Raw genomic sequence first — 18,348 nt, 5'->3', positions numbered from 1 at the left:
TATAAAGATAAACTGAGAGAAGAGAACATATTTAGAGGGTTTAAATTTTACTATTAAGTTTCTATTTAGTTCCTACCTGAAAGTGTGGGTTCAGTGCTTATGTTGTATGATATGATTGGGATAAGTAGCAGTTATCTCAAATGCGATATTCATAATTTTAATAGTTAAGACATTCTCTGTGCTCATTATGAAATACAATTTTAAAATCTGAAAAAGATCTCATACCCATTTTACAGATTAAAAATTGACATAATATGGTCTATATAAGATTGATAGTGATCTGTAGAGCTGGAACTAGAACCTGGATATCCCTGTTATCTACCTGAAGCTGTTGTGCTTTAGGTAGCTTATACTTTTTCAAGGAATATATTAAAATTTTTCTTAGTGCTTAAAGTTTTTTCATGAGAATTGATTACTGGGGGCTCTAATACAAATTTAAAATCTTTTTGAGGTATATAGAGTTCCTTGATCCTGTAGAATATCACACCCTGCAGCTGTGGCTGTTGAGACCTATCCCTCTCATAGTTTTCTGTATTGTTGTCCTTATGGTTGGTTAGTTTACATCATTCCTTCCGGTAGAAGCTCCTGGTCCCCCTTTTGTTTCCTTTTTATAACCTATTAGGCATATGCAAAGGCAATATCTTAGATTGTTTTACATGTATATAAAGCAAGATTAAATAGATTCATCCATGCTACAACATGGATGAATTTCAGAAACACACTGAGTGAAAGAAGCCAGAAGCAAGAGACCACATATTGTGTGACTCCATTTATGTGAAATGTGCAGCAAAGTCAAAATCTCTAGAAACAGAAAGCAGATTAATGGTTGCCTGAGGCTAGGGAATGGAAGGGGGAGGAACTGCAAGTAAAAATGAAGTTTCTTCTCAGAGTAATGGAAGTATTCTAAAATTAGATTACAGTGATGGTTACAAAACTCTGCAGATTTACTAAAATCTATTGAATTATCCACTTAAAATGGTAAATTTTGATAGGTGAATTATATTCCAATAAAACTTTTAAAAAAGAACAAATGGGTTCAGAGCTTATTTTGGAGGGGTTCTCTTTTATAATCGTAGACTAATATAGTTGATTCTTTTTGGTTCTGCATAATATTTTAGATAAATGGAATGGGAAACTAAAAAAGGTAATATACTATATCGTGAATGTTACTCATTAAGTAAGACATCATTAAAAGGTAACCTCCCTGCCCCCTGCCACTCCCCAGAAATTCATTACAAATTAGAGTTTTTGTGGATAGGAATCATGGTGCTAAGTATTAGAATTTAAGTTTCAAGGGTAGTGATTCATATATATGTTAATTTCTTGTGATTTTTAGATATCAAGATCTCGATAGCATTCTCTCTTCACATACACACACATACAGAGTCTTCAAAATTAGAAAAGGTATTGATTTTTTCCCTCTAATCTCATCTGTTCTGCCAGTATATTTTTGTTTTATCTGCCCTCACAACCCACTGGAGTCCCACATCTTATGAATGAGTAAACACACTTGAGCTTCAGGCTATTTATGTGTTCTTTTTTTATTTTTAGCACTTTCATTTATTTGGACCCTTGGATGCCCATTGATGGATGCTTGAGACCTGCAAGTAATCTTCAGATCATAGCAGAACTGTAAGGCCTGTCCTTTGTATGGGAAGGAGATAGTCCCTGTGCTGTGGAAATGAACGGGGAGCAGCAGCTTGATGCAGGTATTGGTTTTGGTGAGCAGAATTCATTCTTCAGAGTGCAGAATTATATTACCTTCCTGTGTTACATTGTCTGACTTCTCTAACACTAAAAAGGAAGCTCTTCAAAGGTACGAGTTGTCTTTCTCTGTACCTGGCAGAGAACCTGGTACTAGGGGGTACTCATAATGCTTCCTGGAAAAGTAAATAATTTTTATGAACGGACTTCTTTTTTGAAAAAACAAAATCTTAATTTTTATAATTGCTTTTGAATTCTTTTGAAATAATTACATATTCATAGGGAGTTGCAAAGATAGTCCTGCTAGGTACCATGTACCCATCACCAGTTTCTACCTTTAGTTACATCTCATATAAGTATAGTACAGTGTAAAAGCCAAGAAATTGACATTTGGAAAAAGTATTTAATTCTGTGTCATTTTACCACGTGTAGATTCCTGTAACCACCACCTCAGTTAAGATGCGGAACTACTCCATCACCACAAAGAGCTCCTCTGTTCTATCCCTTCATACTTACACTACCTTCTTTCCCCCAGCCTTCCCTAACCCAGGCAACCATTAGTCTGTTCTCCATCTCTGTAATTTTGTCATTTCAGGAATGTTACATGCATAGAACCACATAGTATGTGACTTTTTGAGGTTGGCTTTTTTCACTAAAATAATGCCCTTGACCCCTGGCCTGTGTGGCTCAGTGGTTGGAGGATCTGTGTGTGCACCGAAGGGCGTGGGTTCGATTCTTTGTCAAGGGCATGTACCTGGGTTGCAGGTTCCATCCCCAGCCCAGTTAGGGCGCATGAGGGAGGGAACCAATCGATGTGTCTCTCTCACATCGATGTTTCTCTGTTTCTCTCTCTCTTTCACTCCCTCCCTCCCTTCCACTCTCTCTAAAATTAATGGAAAAAATGTCCTTGGGTGAGAATTAACAACAAAATTAAAATAATGCCCTTGAGATCCATCCGGATTCTTGCAAATATCAATATTTTGTTCCCTTTTATTGCTGAGCAGTGTTCCATGGATAATACTACAGTTTGGTTAACTATTCATCTGTTGTTGTACATTCTGGTTGCTTCCAGCTTTTGGTTATTAAAAATAAAGCTGCTTGAGCAATAGTATACATAATATTTCATTTTCCTGGGGTAAATTTCTAGGAGCACAATTGTGGGATCATATGTTTAATAAAGAAACTGCCAAACTACTTTCCAGAGTGGTTATACCTTTTTACATTCTCACCAACAATGTATGAGAGAGCTAGGTTCTTTATACTTTCACTGTCATTTGGTATTTCGCTATTTTTTATTTAACTCATTCTGATAGGCATCTAGTATTGACAGCTTATCCTCATCCTTAATTTGCATTTTCCTAATGGTTAGTGATGTTGAATATGTGCTTATTTGACATCCCTGTATCTTCTTTAGTACAGTGTCTTCATGTCTTTGGGTCATTTATTTTGTTTTTCTGCTTTTTTGTTAATCCTTACTCGATATTTTTTCCATTTCTTTTTAGAGAGAACGAAAAGGAGGGAGGGAAGTGGAGCAGTGGAGAGAGAGAGAGAAAGGGAGGGAGGGAGGGAGAGAGCAACATCAATGTAAGAGAGACACATTGCTTGCCTCCTGCAGGAGCCCCAACCATGGCAGGGGATCAAACCTATAACCCAGGTCACGTGCCCTTGAGTGGAAATCTAACCCTAGACCCTTTGGTGCTAGGGCCAGTGCTCTAAGCACTGGCCAGGACTGTTTGTATGCTTTTTAATTAACAATGTTTTCTTTAACTATTTACGTTTTTAAAAAACAATTGAGGTATTTTTCTTTTTTGCGATATAATTCACATGCCATAAATAATTCACCGGTATAGAGTGTACAGTTCAGTGGCTTTTAGCATATTCACAGAGTTTTGTGACCATCACTACTATTTCTAAAACATTTTCATCACCCCAAAAAGAAACCATTAACAGTCATTTCTTGCTCCATTCAGCCTCTGGCAACCACCATTAATCTACTTTCTGTCTCTATGGATTTACCTATTTCTGCTTCCTTTTGATTAATGTTTACATGGTCTTTTTCATTCTTGTACTTTCAACCTGCCTATATCATTATATTTGAAGTAAGTTTCTTGTAACAGCACATAATTTTTTTTAAAATTTCAGTCTTACACTTCATATGTTTAGACCTTCTACATTTAATGTAATTATTGATAAGTTAGGGCTCAAGTATGCTATTTTTTTTCATTTGTTTTCTGTTTTTCCCCCCCTGCCTTTCTGTAGGTAACTTGAACATTGTTTTAGAATTTCATTTAGATTTGTCTGTAGTGTTTTTGAGTGTATGTCTTTGTATAGCTTTTTAGTGGCTGCTCTAGCTAGTACATTGTACGTACATAACTTGTCAGCCTGCTGGTATCGCCATTTTATTGGTTTGAGTGACGTGTAGAAACTTTACCTACTTTTATATGTCTTTACCTTATAATTGTCATAAATATTTGCTTTGCATATTTTGAGAACCATATCAGATATTAAAATTTTTGTTTCAACTTTCAAACATAATTTAGAAAACTCAAAAGACGAGAAGGAAAAAATATTTTAAAATATCTTTCCATTGTTTTTTACTCCTTCCTGATTTTCCAAGATTCAAGATTCCCTTCTGATGTTCCATTTCTGTTTGTAAAATTTCCTTTAGCCATTTTTTTTAGAGTAGGTCTACTGGTGATAAAGTTTCCCTTCATCAGGACAGTGTCTTGATTTCCCCATTTAAGACTGAAGGATATTTTTGCTGGATATAGAAAAAGTTCTTTTCTTTCATTTCTTGAAAAATGTTGTACCTTGTGGCCTCCATGGTCTCTGATGAGAAATCTGCTGTCATTGGGATCCCTTCTCCCCCACCTCGCTTAATAGAAGTATTGTTTCTCTTGATGCTTTCAAGATATTTTTATTGTCTTTAGTTTTTGGAAGTTTGACTTCAGTATATAGTTGCACAGATTTCCTTTGGTTTATCTTGTTTGGGATTTTCTTAGCTTCTTGCCAAATTTGGAAAATTTTCAGCCTTTATTTCTTCAAATACTTTTTCAGCTTTGTTCTCTTTCTCTTCTTCTGGGACTCCGATGTCTTTTGTTGTTCCAAACCTTCATGAGGCTCTTTTCATTTTTTTTCAGTGTTTTCTCCCTGCTGTTTATTAATTTTTTAAATTATATTTTAATTGACTTTATTGGGCTGACATTGGTTAATAAAATTATATAGGTTTCAAGTGTACAATTCTATAAAACATCATCTGTATATTGTATTGTGTGCTCACCACCCCAAGTCAAGTCTCCTTCCGTCACCATTTATCTCCCCTCTACCCTCTTCAACTTCCCCCACCCCCCCTAGCCCTCTGGTAATCTCCATACTGTTGTCTGTGTCTGAGTTGTTGTTTTCTCTTTGCTTAAATCATTCGCCCTTCTCACTTAGCCCCCAAAACCCTCCCCTCTGACATCTGTCAGTCTGTTCTCTGTATCCAAGAGTCTGTCTCCATTTTATTAGTTTATTTTGTTCATTAGAATCCACATATAAGTGAAATCATATGGTATTTGTCTTTCTCTGATTGGCTTATTTCAGTTAGCCTAAAACTCCCCAGGTCTATCCATACAGTTGCAAAAGGTAAGATTTCCTTCTTTTTTATGGGCGAGTAGTATTCCATTGTGTAAATATATGACAGCTTTTTTATCCACTCATTTATTGATGGGCACTTGGGCTGCTTCCAAATCTTGGCTATGCAAATATTGCTGCAGTGAATATAGGAGTGCATATATTCTTTTTAATTAGTGTTTCAAGTTTCTTTGGATATATGCCCAGAGGTGGAATTGCTGGGTTATAAGGTTGGTTCCATTTTTAATTTTTTGAGGAAACTCCTTACTGCTTTCCACAGTGGCTGTACCAATCTGCATTCCCACCAACAGTGCACGAAGGGTCTCTTTTCTCCACATCTTCACCAACACTTGTTGTTTGTTGATTTGTTGATGATAGCCATTCTGATAGCTGTGAGGTGATATCTCATTTGCATTTGTGATTTTAATTTGCATTTCTCTGATGATCAGTGACGTAGAGCATTTTTTCATATGTCTATTGTTTTCTCTGTTGTTTAAATTGGGTATTTTTTCTTGCTCTGTCTTTAATGTTAGTGTTTTTCCCCCTCTGTCCTCCCTGTACTGCTGTGGAGCTTACCCATGGATTTTTTTTGTGTGTACTATATTTTCAGTTCAAAACTTTCCATTTTGAGCTGAGGAGGGCTGAGGAATGGGAATAGCCCCAACCCAAAATGCTACAACCCTGCTGTTCTGTTCAAACTGTGGTTCAGTAGCTTATCTTGAATAGATGCTTTTCAGTTTGTTCTGTTCCTTCAGTTAACTTCAGAACTTTGAAATGGTTGATTTTCATTATTTAGCCAGTATTTTTGTTGTTCTTCTGGGAGAGTGGGTTTACTGAGGTACTCACTCTACCATTTATCAGGTTGATTTGTTTTCTTGCTTTAAATGTTATTAACTCATGATACATATGGAGAGAGGGAGAGGGAGAGGGGGAGAGAGAATCCATTGCTGTTATCATTCATGTGATGATCAAATTGCCCCATTCTACAGCAGTGAGAGTTCTTTCACATTGGTTCCTGCGTTCTTTTGATGTGATGTCATATATTTTTTTTATGTCTTAATTTATCTTTATTGTTGAAAATATTACAAATGTCCCCCTTTCCCCCTCCATTGATCTCCTCCACCCTGCACCCCCTCCTCTCCAGGCCTTCTCCACACTATTGTCTGTTTCCATGGGCTATGCATATATGCATATATGTTCTTAGGTGAATCTCTCTCCACTCCCCACCCACCCTTGCCTTCCCTCTGAGATTTGTCAGACTGTTCCATGCTTCTGTGTCTCTGGATCTATTTTGTTCATTGGTTTATTTTGTTCATAAGATTCTACATATCAGTAAGATCATGTGATACTTGTCTTTCTCTGATTGGCTTATTTCACTTAGCACAATAGTCTCCGGGTCCCACCATGCTGTCTCAAAGGTATAAGGGATCCTTCTTTTTCACAGCTGCATAGTATTCCATGTGTAAATGTCTGAGAACATGCTTGATATGATTGTCATGTATCTTTGATAGTTCTAATCCTAGCTGTATGGCATTGTAAGGTTCCCAGGCACCTAAATATACAATCTGCCATTTCTCTAAGGAGCTTTTTTTTTTTTTTTTTAAAAAGTGGACATGGTATTTAGAGACCACAGTCTAGTGCCAGGGTGCTCATTGATACTAGGTTGTCATTTCTTCTAGGCCTTACTTATTCCCTAGCCATAGCTAGGAAATACACATTTTTTGAAGAGAAAAGACAATCAGATGGCTTCATCTGATAGGTATAATTTTAGTTTAAAATTACAGGGTTCTTATTTCTTTGATTTTTATGCTTGTGTCTCTTCTTTTGGAAGCATGTTGTTTCATAATGAAGATAATATCATTATTTATTTTTACCCTATAATACTGGTATGATTTTTTTCAAACCAACAATACCAACAGTCCAAATATCAATAAGGTAACAGTGCAGTTTAAGAATTTTTCTGATTTTTGTCTTTAAATATATTGCACTGGGGCTTGTGGTCAGAATATTGTATTTTAATATGACTTACAGGAATCCTGTTTTATTTTTATAGCTTTGCTACCAGCAGTTAGGCATATTTGTTTCAGATCATTTTCAATTTTTATTATTTTTTAAAATTTAAATGTTTCTTAATCATATAAAGTATCTACATAGTTATTAAATGAAAACTTTATAACATCATTCCCACTTTAAACCTGATACCATTCACCCTTTTTATTATTCTTCTTATACTAACTAGTTTTATTATTTATTTCTACTGTTCATTTAAAACTATAAACAAATATGTGTATGTACATATATATTTATTTTCATACCTCTATCATCTTATACAAAAGTAGAGATACAATAAAAACTGCTTTGCAGTTTAGTTTCACTTAATATATACTGGAGATTATCCAGTATGTAGAAATTGTTCTCATTCCTTTTTGTAACTGTATAGTATTGGACGTATAAACCATAGATTGTTCAGACAGTTTCCTATTGATGGACATTGGGTTGTTTCCAGTCTTGGTATTACAAGTAGTGCTGCAATGAATAGCTTTGTATATATGTCTTTTTGTATTTTTGCCAGCATATCTTTGGAATAGATTCCTAGAAGTGGGATTGCTGGATCAAAAGGTAAATACATCTATCATTTTGCTAGTTTGCAAAGTTTTCTTTCACCAGGGTTGTATCATTATGCTTTACCTGCTTTAACTATAGCCTCACCATAGAGTATATTGTCAAACTTTGGAATTTTTTCCAATGTGATATTTCAGTGTAGTTTTAATTTGCATTTCTCTTAGAAGTGAGTAGATTTGCATATGTTCCATATGTTTAAGGACCTTTGCATTTCTTTTTGATAAATTCTCTTTTCCTGTATTTTGTTCATTTTTCTATTCGATCATTAACCTTGTTTCTTCCCAGTTTTTTAGTAGTTTTTAATGTATGACAGATTTTAGTTGCTTAGTTCATTATTTTTATTGTTATTTTTATTTTTAAATTAGCATGCTGTTTCACTGACTAGGGTCCTTGCTAAGGACCATGAATGGCCAGCTCTGCTATATCTTAGTAATGGAAATTGACTTTATACCGGCTCATACTTCTAGGATATTCCCAACGTAGTCCTTGTTTCTTGTTCTATTTCTAATGAAAATTTTCAAATACATAAAAATGAATGGGAAACAATATAAGAACACCCACATAGCTACCATCATTGTCTTATATTTGTTTCCATATTTTTATTGTGGTAAAATATCCATTATACACAGTTTACCATTTTAACCATTTTTTTAAAAATTGTACTTGTTCAGTACATTCATATTGTTGTGCAACCATTACCATAGTCCATCCCCAGAACATTTTTCATTTTCTCAAACTGAAGCTCTACACTCATTAAGCAGTAACTCCCCCTTTCTCCTCTCCCCACAGTTTTGGAAACCACCATTATTCTTTCTGTCTCTATGAATTTGACTACTCCAGCTACTTCTTATAAGTGGAATCATACAGTATTTGTCTTTTTGCAGGTGGCTTATTTCACTTTGCATAATGTTCTCTAGGTTCATCCATGTTGTATTATGTGTCAGAATTTCTTTCCTTTTTAAAAGACTAAATAATACTCCATTGGATAAATGTATCACATTTTGTTTAATTTCTTCTTCTGTTGGTGGATACTTGGGTTGCTTCCACCTTTTGGTTATTGTGACTATTGCTGCTATGAACATTTGTGTACAATTATCTGTTTGAATCTCTGCTTTCACTTCTTTTGGGTATTATTCCCAGAAGTAGAATTGGTGGATCCTGTGGTAACTGTTTTTTTTTAAATCCTTACTTGGGGATATTTTCTCCATTGCTTTTTTCAGAGAGTGTGGAAGGGAGAGAGAGAAAAACACTGATATGAGAGAGACACATGGATTGGTTGCCCCCTGCATGCACCCTGACCAGAGCCGGGGATCAAACCTGCAAACCAGGTACATGCCCTTGACTGGGAATCAAACCAATGACCCTTTGGTGTTCGGGCCAACACTCTAACCACTTAGCCACACAAACCAGGGGTATTTTCTGCTTTTTTTTTTTTTTTATAATAGCCATACTGTGGGTATGAGGTGGTATCTTGTAGTTTTGATTTGGATTTCCCTAATTTCCCTAAATAATGTTTTTGTGTGTTGTTTCCATTTTTAAAAAGAAATAAGAGACAACACAGTTTATGCCTCTTTAGTACTTCTCTTCTAATCCTATCTTCTCCTCTCCATCCCTAAAGGTAACACTGTTGAAACTGATGTATTTTCTTCCCATCCTTGTTTTTATACTCTTACTAATATGCGTGTATTTATAAACGTACTACAAAGTTTTGTTTTAAAGCCTAAATTGTATCTTCTTGTGTTTTTCATTCTGTTTCTGCCATTTTTACTTGGTGTTTTTTTCGAGATTTATCTATGTCAATATTACTTCATTGATTTTTAACTGCTATATAGTAGTACTCCATTGTACGATTGCCATAGTTTATCTTTTCTGCTGATTGCTCTTTCTGTTGCTATTGCAAACAGTGCTGTGGTGAGCATACCTTTATTTGCCTCGTTGTGTTTGCGTGAAGCACAGGCTCCCCTAGGGTGTACTCATTCAGCAGCTGTTTATTGCAAATGTGCTAGTGCCAGGCATTGTTTTGGGCAGCGGGGATACACCAGTGAACAAAACCCTGCTCTTAGGGGGCTTATGTGAATTGTAATGATTGGATTATGGAATGTTTGAATCTTTGCTCACTCAACAAAGATCTATTGAGTCTGCTATGCCGAGATATAGGAGTGACCAAAACAAAGTTCTTGTCTTCATAAAGCTTGCTATCTAATGGGGAAGGTAAGAAGATGTGGTACACAGTCAAATAGGAATGAATGCCTTGAAGCAGAGCCTGGGGTTTTCTACTGCATTTACTGATGGAAGGCCTTTTTGGAGAGGAGACAGCATGCCACACTTCTATGCTGTTGAGATTGATTGACAATCAGTGCACTAGGGGAACCTACCATAAAGCCAATTGGCTTGTTGTGAAGTAAATTGTAAGTTAGGATTATTGCTAAGTTTATGTTTGTGTACCTTGAGTTTTCTTTAATTGGAGTTCACCTGTTTTTGTTTTGTTTTATTTTGTTTTTAATTCCAGATGCTGGATCTGGTGTAGAAGAAGTGGAATTAAGCTGGGAAGATTATCTAGAAGAGACAGGGGCCACAGCAGTTCCCTATGGATCTTTTAAACATGTGAGCAGTAACTGTATTGCTTTACTGTTTATGTCTGTTTCCTGACATACTAAACCATCATTAGAGAGCTTGGAGTTGTTATAAGTTGGGGTGCTTGAAAGAACTTGAGTGCTTTTTCCTTTTTTCTCCCTCTGCTACTTACATTAAGAAAACTTGATTTACTCTTAAAATTATTTTTTGGTTTTGTGTATTTTCTGCCACTTAATACAGTCTTTTTGACTGGTCATGAATATTCCTATATTTTTGTCAGAAAACCTTTTTATAAGTTGAAGGTAATGGGTTTTTTTTTGCACTTTATGACATTTTATGACTATTGGTTTGCTCATTGAAAGTAATTCCAATAATACTATTTGCTTTCTCTCACATTGAGCAGAAACAGAGTAATATCATCCAGTGAGTCACATGAGTGGCCTGTGCAGCATAATTTTATGCCTTAACTGCCCAGTTTAATGCTTCATCAATGGACAACATATTTACCTGTGTAATGCCTTTAGAATGTAAGAAAATACTCCAAATTTTATTAATAATTTATATTTAGACCTAGTGTTATTAACCTGGTCACCCTTTACTCCCTCTTAAAAGACACAAAATTATTGATTCTAAAACTGCTTATTTCATGTTTGTCTTAGTCTGCTCAGGAGGCCATAACAAAATAACACAGACTGGGTAGTTTAAACAACAGAAGTTTATTTCCTTCCAGTTCTGGAGATTAGAATTCTGAGATTAGGGTGCCAGCATCATCAGTTTCTGGTGAGGACTCTCTTCCTGCTTTGCAGATGTCCACCTTCTTGCTCTGTCCTCACATGGGGAAATATGAGAGAGCAGGCTCTCTGGTATCTCTTCTTATAAGGACACCAATCCTGTTGGATCAGGGCTCTACTCCTATGGCCTCACTTGATCTTTACTGCCTTCATAAAGTTTCTCTCGCAAAATATAGGTTCATTGGGAGCTGGGATTTGAACATATATAATTTGGGGAAAGGCAATTCAGTCTATAGCAGTGTCCAACAGGACATAGTTCCTTTGTTCTAGGATTTGCAAAGATACTCAGTATTGTCTACGATTTTGTGAAGTGGGACTGTATTCTTTTAGGTGTCTTTATAAGCTAAAGAGTGCTGCTGTTTTCAGTTCTCATGTAAAAACTCAGCCATAGTAGTTGTCATATTTTTCTGCCGTTTGAAGATGATATGCCTGGGTATAGGTATTTTTGGTTTTTATCCTGCTTGCTGTTCTCTGAGCTTCTTGGATCTGTGGTTTGGTATCTTATCATTGGTTTTGGGACATCTCAGTGATTATTGCTTTAAATATTTCTTCTGTTCCTTTCTTCTCCTAGTATTCCCATTATGTGTTACACTTGTAATTATACCATAGTTCTTTGATACTGTTTTATGTTTTTCATTCCTTTCCATTTTGTTTCTGTTGACATTTTTTTCTAGCTTACTGATTCTTCCTTGCCTGAGCCCAGTTTCTTGATGAACCCAGCAAAACCAGTCTTAATTTCTTTTACAGTGTTTGTGGGTTCTAGCATTTCCTTTTGTTTTTTTCTTGCGTTTCTATTTTTCTGTTTACATTACCCATCTGTTCTTGCATGGTCTCCTTTTTTTCTATTTGAGATTTGCTTTTTTAGTGTAGTAATTTAGCTGTAAATTTCCCTTTTAGCACTGCTTTCACTACCTCTCATAAATTTTGATATGTTGTATTTTTGTTACTTGTCTCAAGGTATTTTCTAATTTCCCGTGTGATTTTTTTCTTGAACCATCAGTTCTCCCTTATCTGTGGTTTCAATGTCCAGTTTTAGTTACCTGCAGTCAACTGTAGTCCAAAAACATCAGTTTAAAAATTCCAGAAACAAACAAGTTTTATTTGTTTTTATATTATTATTATTATTTTTCCATAAGTTTTAACTTGCATGCTGTTCTGAGTAGCATGATGAAGTTTTGTGCTGTCCTGAACCATTGCACTCCGGTTCCCCCTGGACATGAGTCATCACTTTGTCCAGCTGTGTACGCTCCTGCCTTTCAGTCACTTAGCTGTCTTGGTTATCAATTGATTGTCAGTATCGCAGTGCTTGTGTTCAAGTAATCCTTATTTTACTTAATTATGCCACATTCTTTAATTTATTACAGTATATTGTTATAATTATTCTATTTTAGCATTGTTGTTAATCTCTTACTATGCCTAACTTAGAAATTAAACTTTATTATAGGTATGTATGTACAGAAAAAAGAACATAGATATACAGGGTTTGGCACTGCCTGTGGGTTCAGGCATCCACTGTAGGCCTTGGAATATATCCTTCGTGGATAATGGGGATGGCCCTGTATTGGTTGTTCAGAGTGTGTTTAATCTCCACATATTTGTGAATTTCCTAGTTTTCTGTCTGTTACTATATTTCAGTTTTATTCCATTGTGACCAGAAAAGATGATTTGATTTCAGTCTTTTAGTATTTGAGACTTGTCTTGTGGCCTAACATTCTGGCCTGTCCTAGAGGATGTTGCGTCTGAGAAGAATGTCTGTTCTGCTGTTGCTGAGTGAAGTGTCCTATTAATGTCTGTTAGCTCTCATTGGTGTAGTCTTGTTCAAATCCTCTGCTTCCTTTCTGTCTGGTGGTTCTGTCCATTATCGATTGTAGGGTACCAGTTTAGAGATCAGCATAACCTTGATATCAAACCTAACGTGAATATTTTAGGAAAGGAAAATTACAGAGCAGTGTCACTCATGAAGACTGATGCATAAACATCTGCATACAAAGTGATAGCACACCGAATGTAGCTGTATTTAAAAAGGATAATGCATTAATAACAAGTTGATTTTTCCAGGAATGCAAGAGGATTTAACATTTAAAAATCAACCAGCATAATAATAGTAGCAAAATAAAGGAGAAAAATCATATTATCATCTCAATATATAAAGAAAAATTATTGATAAAATTCCATACCCACCATAATAAAACTTCTAGCAAACCATAGATGGTATTTTTTTTTTTTTAACTTTATAAAGATATCTACAAAAAAAAGCTATAGAAAAATTTTATTAATGGTAATATAGCTCATGCTTTCTTTCTAATATGGAATAAGACAAAGATACTGGTTAACACGACTTTTGTTTGATTTTTGTATAGAGGGTCTAGCCATTAAAATTAGGTTAAAAAAACACATAATAAAATGTATAAAGATTAGGAAGGAAGAAAAAATGTCATTTTTGCAGCTAAAAATAATTTACAGACATACTAATTAATGAGTAATTTCAGCAAGATTATTAGCTACAAGGTAGCCTCAAAATTATATTATATTTCTATATACCAGCAACAAAAAAAAATGAAAACTGAAAGATTTGATTTACAATAGATAAAAAAAAGTCAAATGGCTAGGAATAAATGTAACAAATATTTGCAAATAAACTTAAAACTATTATTGATATAAATTAAAATGAAGGAATATGCCTTGTTTATGTAATGGAAGACTCACTATGTAAAGATGTCAGTTCTCTAAACAGATCTGCTGCTAACCCAAGATTTACTTCAACCCAAATCAAATACACTCACCCCCCCGAAAAAAAATCAAGGTAGAAATTGACAAGCTTATTCTAAAGTTTATGTGAACTATAAAGGAGCAAGGATAGCCGGACAAAGCTAAAAAATAAGATGAGAAGACTTGCTGTACTAGATATCAAAGTTGATTAAGACAGTGAAATGCTACTCTAAGGAGAAACAAATCAGAAACATCTACATCTGTAGGGATGTTGTATAGGGATGATTTATAACAAAGGTGGCAATTTACAGTGGTGAAGAAAGGTAATAGGTCAATTGTATATGCATTTAGAAAGAAATAAAACCTGACCCCTACCAGTATCATACACAGAGATTAATTCAAGGTGGACATTAGTCCTAAATATGAAAGTCTTCTAGAAAATAATATAGTATATCTTTATGACCTGTAGGAGTAGGGAAAATTTTGTTTTAAGATACAGAAAAAGCACTCTTTAAAGGAGAAACTTTTTAAAGGAGAAACATTGATAAATCAGTCTGTATTAAAATTATGAATTTCTATTCCTCAACATCGTCAAGAAAGTGAGAAAATATTTGTAATGTAAGTAACTGACAAAGAACTGATACCCAAAATATACATTCAATAAAAAATACTCAATAAAAAAATTAGACAAGAAACTTAGATATTTTCCAAAAGAAGAAATATAAACAGTTAATAAATATAAAAGTTCCTAACTTTATTAATTAGGAAATTAAGATTAAAATCATGAGGTATACTACACACCTTCCAAAATGGTTAAAAATGAAAAAGACAGAAAACACAAAAATGCTGGTTAGAATGTTAGAGCAAAGGGATTTTTGCTACTGGGAGAGTAAATTGGTACGACCACTTTGTAAAGCAGTTTGACTGTCTGTTATAGAAATCTATGTATGTATGCACCAAGAGACATACAAAACTATTCATATTGTCATGTTAGTATTCTTTTTTTTTTGGTCAATCCTCACCTGAGGATATTTTTTCCATTGAGTTTTACAGAGAGTGGAAGGAAGGGAGGAAGGGGGGGAGGGGGAGAAAGAGAGAAACATTGATGTGAGAGAGACACATCCATTGGTTGCCTCCTGAATGTGCCCCAAGTGGGGCAGGGATTGAACCTGCAACCCAGGTATGTGCCCTTGACCAGGAATTGAACCCAAGATCCTTCTGTGCAACAGCCAATACTCTAACCTAGGAGTGGGGAACGTCCCGCCCTGCCAACGCAATAGCAGGTGAGACTTGAAAATCAGTAAGTCTAGGAGCTTTTTTCATAGCTAATTTTTATTATTATTATTTTTTAAAAGTTCTCACCAGAGGATATTTTTTCCCCAATTGTTTTTCAGAGAGAGAGGAAGGGAGAGAGGGGGAGAGAGAGAAAGAGAGGGAGAAGCATCAATGTGAGAGAGACACATCAATTGGTTGCCTTCTGCTTGTGCGTGCCGACTGGGGCCAGGGATTGAGCCTGCCATCAAGATATGTGCCCTTTGCCGAAATCAAACCCGGGACCCTTTAGTCCACAGGCCAACCCTCTAACCACTGATCCAAACTGGGTAGGGTGCATAGCTAATTTTTAAGTTGATAATTTTGTATGGCCTGCGAATGATGTTATTAACATCCAAATGGCCCTTGGCAGAAAAAAGGTTCCCCACCCCTGCTCTAATCACTGTAAGCATACCTGGTAGGGCCATGGCAGTATTCTTTATAGTCTTCCAAAACTGAGAACTACCCAAAATGCTTACTATTTAGTAGCATTATAAAGGATAAATTGTGGCACATTTGTAAAAATGGAATATTATACAGCAGCGAAAAATAATAAAATACTGTTACATGGCCCAGCCGGCATGGCTCAGTGGCTGAGCATTGACCTATGATCCAGGAGATGGCTGTTTGATTCCTGGTCAGAGCACATTCCAGGTTGTGAGCTCAATCCCCAGTAGGGGGCGTGCAGGAGGCAGCTGATCAGTGACTTTCATCACTGATGTTTCTCTCTCTCTCTCCCCCTCCCCCTTCCTCTCTCTGAAATCAATAAAGACATATTTTAAAAATAAATAAGTAAAATACTGTTACATGCAATAGCATTTATAAGTCTCATAAGCTATGCTGGGAAAGAGAAACTTCACACAGAAAAACATTCATACTGCATAATTCTAACAGAGTGTGAAAACACAGGCACTGTTAAACCATAGGATAGTGATTACCATTTAGGAGTAAAACAGTGGGAGGAATTTTTACACAGAATGTGGGACTTTCCCTCTTTGGCTCTCTTCTTTCCAAGATTCCTCCTCTTTTCCAGTGGTGGTGGTTACCACATTGTATTTAGTGGTCAGGGTCCATAGTCTCCTACAATGCTTGACAGTTCCTCATGCTTTATTGTCTTTCATGGCCTTGATACTTTTGAAGAGTATATTATTTATCAGTTTTTTTATAGAATATTCCTCGATTTGGGTTATATTTTCCCCATGAATGATTAGCTTGAGTTTATGCAGATTTGGCAAAAACGTCATAAAAATTATTTTGTGCTTTTCTTGTTTTATGATACCAAGGGTATATGCTACTGATGTTTTCACACTGTTGATGTTAACTTTGATCAGTTAGTTAGGGTGGTTTCTGCCAGATTTCTTTATTGTAATGTTACTGTTTTCCCATTGCATTTAATAAGAATCTTGCAAGGAGAACCACTGAGATTATGTACATTGTCATACTCGTCATAGTCATTTTAGCATTGACCCATGATTCTTACCTGCAATGTTTATTTCTGTGGTGCTTGTCTAAAGGTGATTTTCTGTTTCCATCATTTTCCCCTGTTTTTATGAATTGGCCTTCTACTCTAAGGAAGATCTGTCCCCTCTTCTGTTAATTATTTTTTATTTTTATAAATATATCTTTATTGATTTCAGAGAGAGGAAGGGGGAGAGAGAGAGAGAGAGAGAGAGAGAGAAACATCAATGACGAGAGAGTCATCATTGATCGGCTGCCTCCTGCAAGCCCCTGACTGGGGATCGAGCCCGCAACCCGGGCATGTGCCCCGATGGGGAATCAAACCCCAATCTCCTGGATCCTAGGTCAATGCTCAGTTGCTGAGCCACGCCTGGCTGAGCTGTTAATTATTTCTAACAATACGAACTCATGGGTATCATTGTAAATCTATGGGTTATAATCCACTACTTTTGTTATTTTATTGCTCACATTGTCTCACATGTGACCATTTGGAGATACTTCTTGTTGACTCCCATACCCTTTCCAAATGTCCCCATCATTTTTGGAGCATTCCCATACTTTCTGGCATTACAAGATATTCCAGGCTCCTACTGTGTGTTCCTCAACCCAGAATTGGGATCAGTTATTTCTCTACTGAGCCCTTGTTCTTTTTTATTGGAGGATGCTATTTAGAAAACAACATTTGGAAACTAATTTCACTATTTCTACTGAGTATCATTCTAGTTTCTGTTAATTTACAGAAATACATGTATATTAACACATACGTACATACATACGTACACATGCATCTATACTTCTTTCTGTATCTCTCTTTCAATTTGTCTTTCTGTCTGTCGTCATAACCTCATTCTGATGCCTTGATTCCAGTTCAGCACAAGGTTCATCCTCTAATCCCCCTTCCTTGTTTTTACTTCTTTCTCCCCCAGTGGGAAACCTGTCTCTGATCATCTGTAACATGTCGATTTATTTAATCTTAGTATACACACGCAATACTAGAATTGCTAACCATACCTTTGTGACCCTATGACTTATCTCAATTAGGACACTTTTTGAGAGAGAAAAGGGGCATTATTAATTAATTTTCAAGGACAGCAGGTGTGAACATAGACCATTTCAGGGAAACTGGGAGCTATAGCTTCCTGCATATGGTACATATTATACTAATTTTTTATTATTATATCTTATTTTTGTCCGTTCTCTTCTCTAGAGTCATAAATTTTCTCTAGAATGATCTGGAAATCACTCTTGAAAACTAATGTGTCAAAAGCTATTAAAATGGTAAACATTTAGTGATGTATACACCTAATAGAAAACATTGTCTGTGATCATAATAGACTGCTGTATGAAAGTACTGAGTTCTGTTGAGATGGAACTGAACAGCATTGCTGTTCCTTGTTTTGTTTGGATCACTCCTGTAAGTTAGGATTGGAATTTCTCAGGTTTCCCTTGAGAAGATTTTATTGCATTTAGTGCTTCAGAATTGTATAAGTTTTTTTAAAAAAATGTCAGCCAAAGAAATACTCATTTGAGGTACTTGTCTAGCAGTTAATAATAATTCCCTGTTCAG

At 35.7% G+C, this 18,348-nt stretch overlaps 1 protein-coding gene across 1 annotated transcript in view; it reads left to right on the top strand.

The window, feature by feature from the left end:
* The window catches only part of SFMBT1 (Scm like with four mbt domains 1), a 106,869-nt gene that overhangs the window by 54,182 nt on the left and 34,339 nt on the right, over nt 1-18,348 (top strand). Inside the window, exons 2-3 of the mRNA XM_087825028.1 lie at nt 1,552-1,709; nt 10,448-10,542. Of these exons, the coding sequence (XP_087681154.1) occupies nt 1,682-1,709; nt 10,448-10,542 (123 nt within the window). The 5' untranslated portion in view covers nt 1,552-1,681. The remainder of the gene's footprint in view (nt 1-1,551; nt 1,710-10,447; nt 10,543-18,348) is intronic.

This window comes from Miniopterus natalensis, chromosome 15, assembly GCF_054644295.1.
Source record: "Miniopterus natalensis isolate mMinNat1 chromosome 15, mMinNat1.hap1, whole genome shotgun sequence".
NCBI lineage: Eukaryota > Metazoa > Chordata > Mammalia > Chiroptera > Miniopteridae > Miniopterus > Miniopterus natalensis.
The sequence above is the reverse complement of the archived record's forward strand: the minus strand, read 5'-3'. Positions and strand labels throughout refer to the sequence as shown.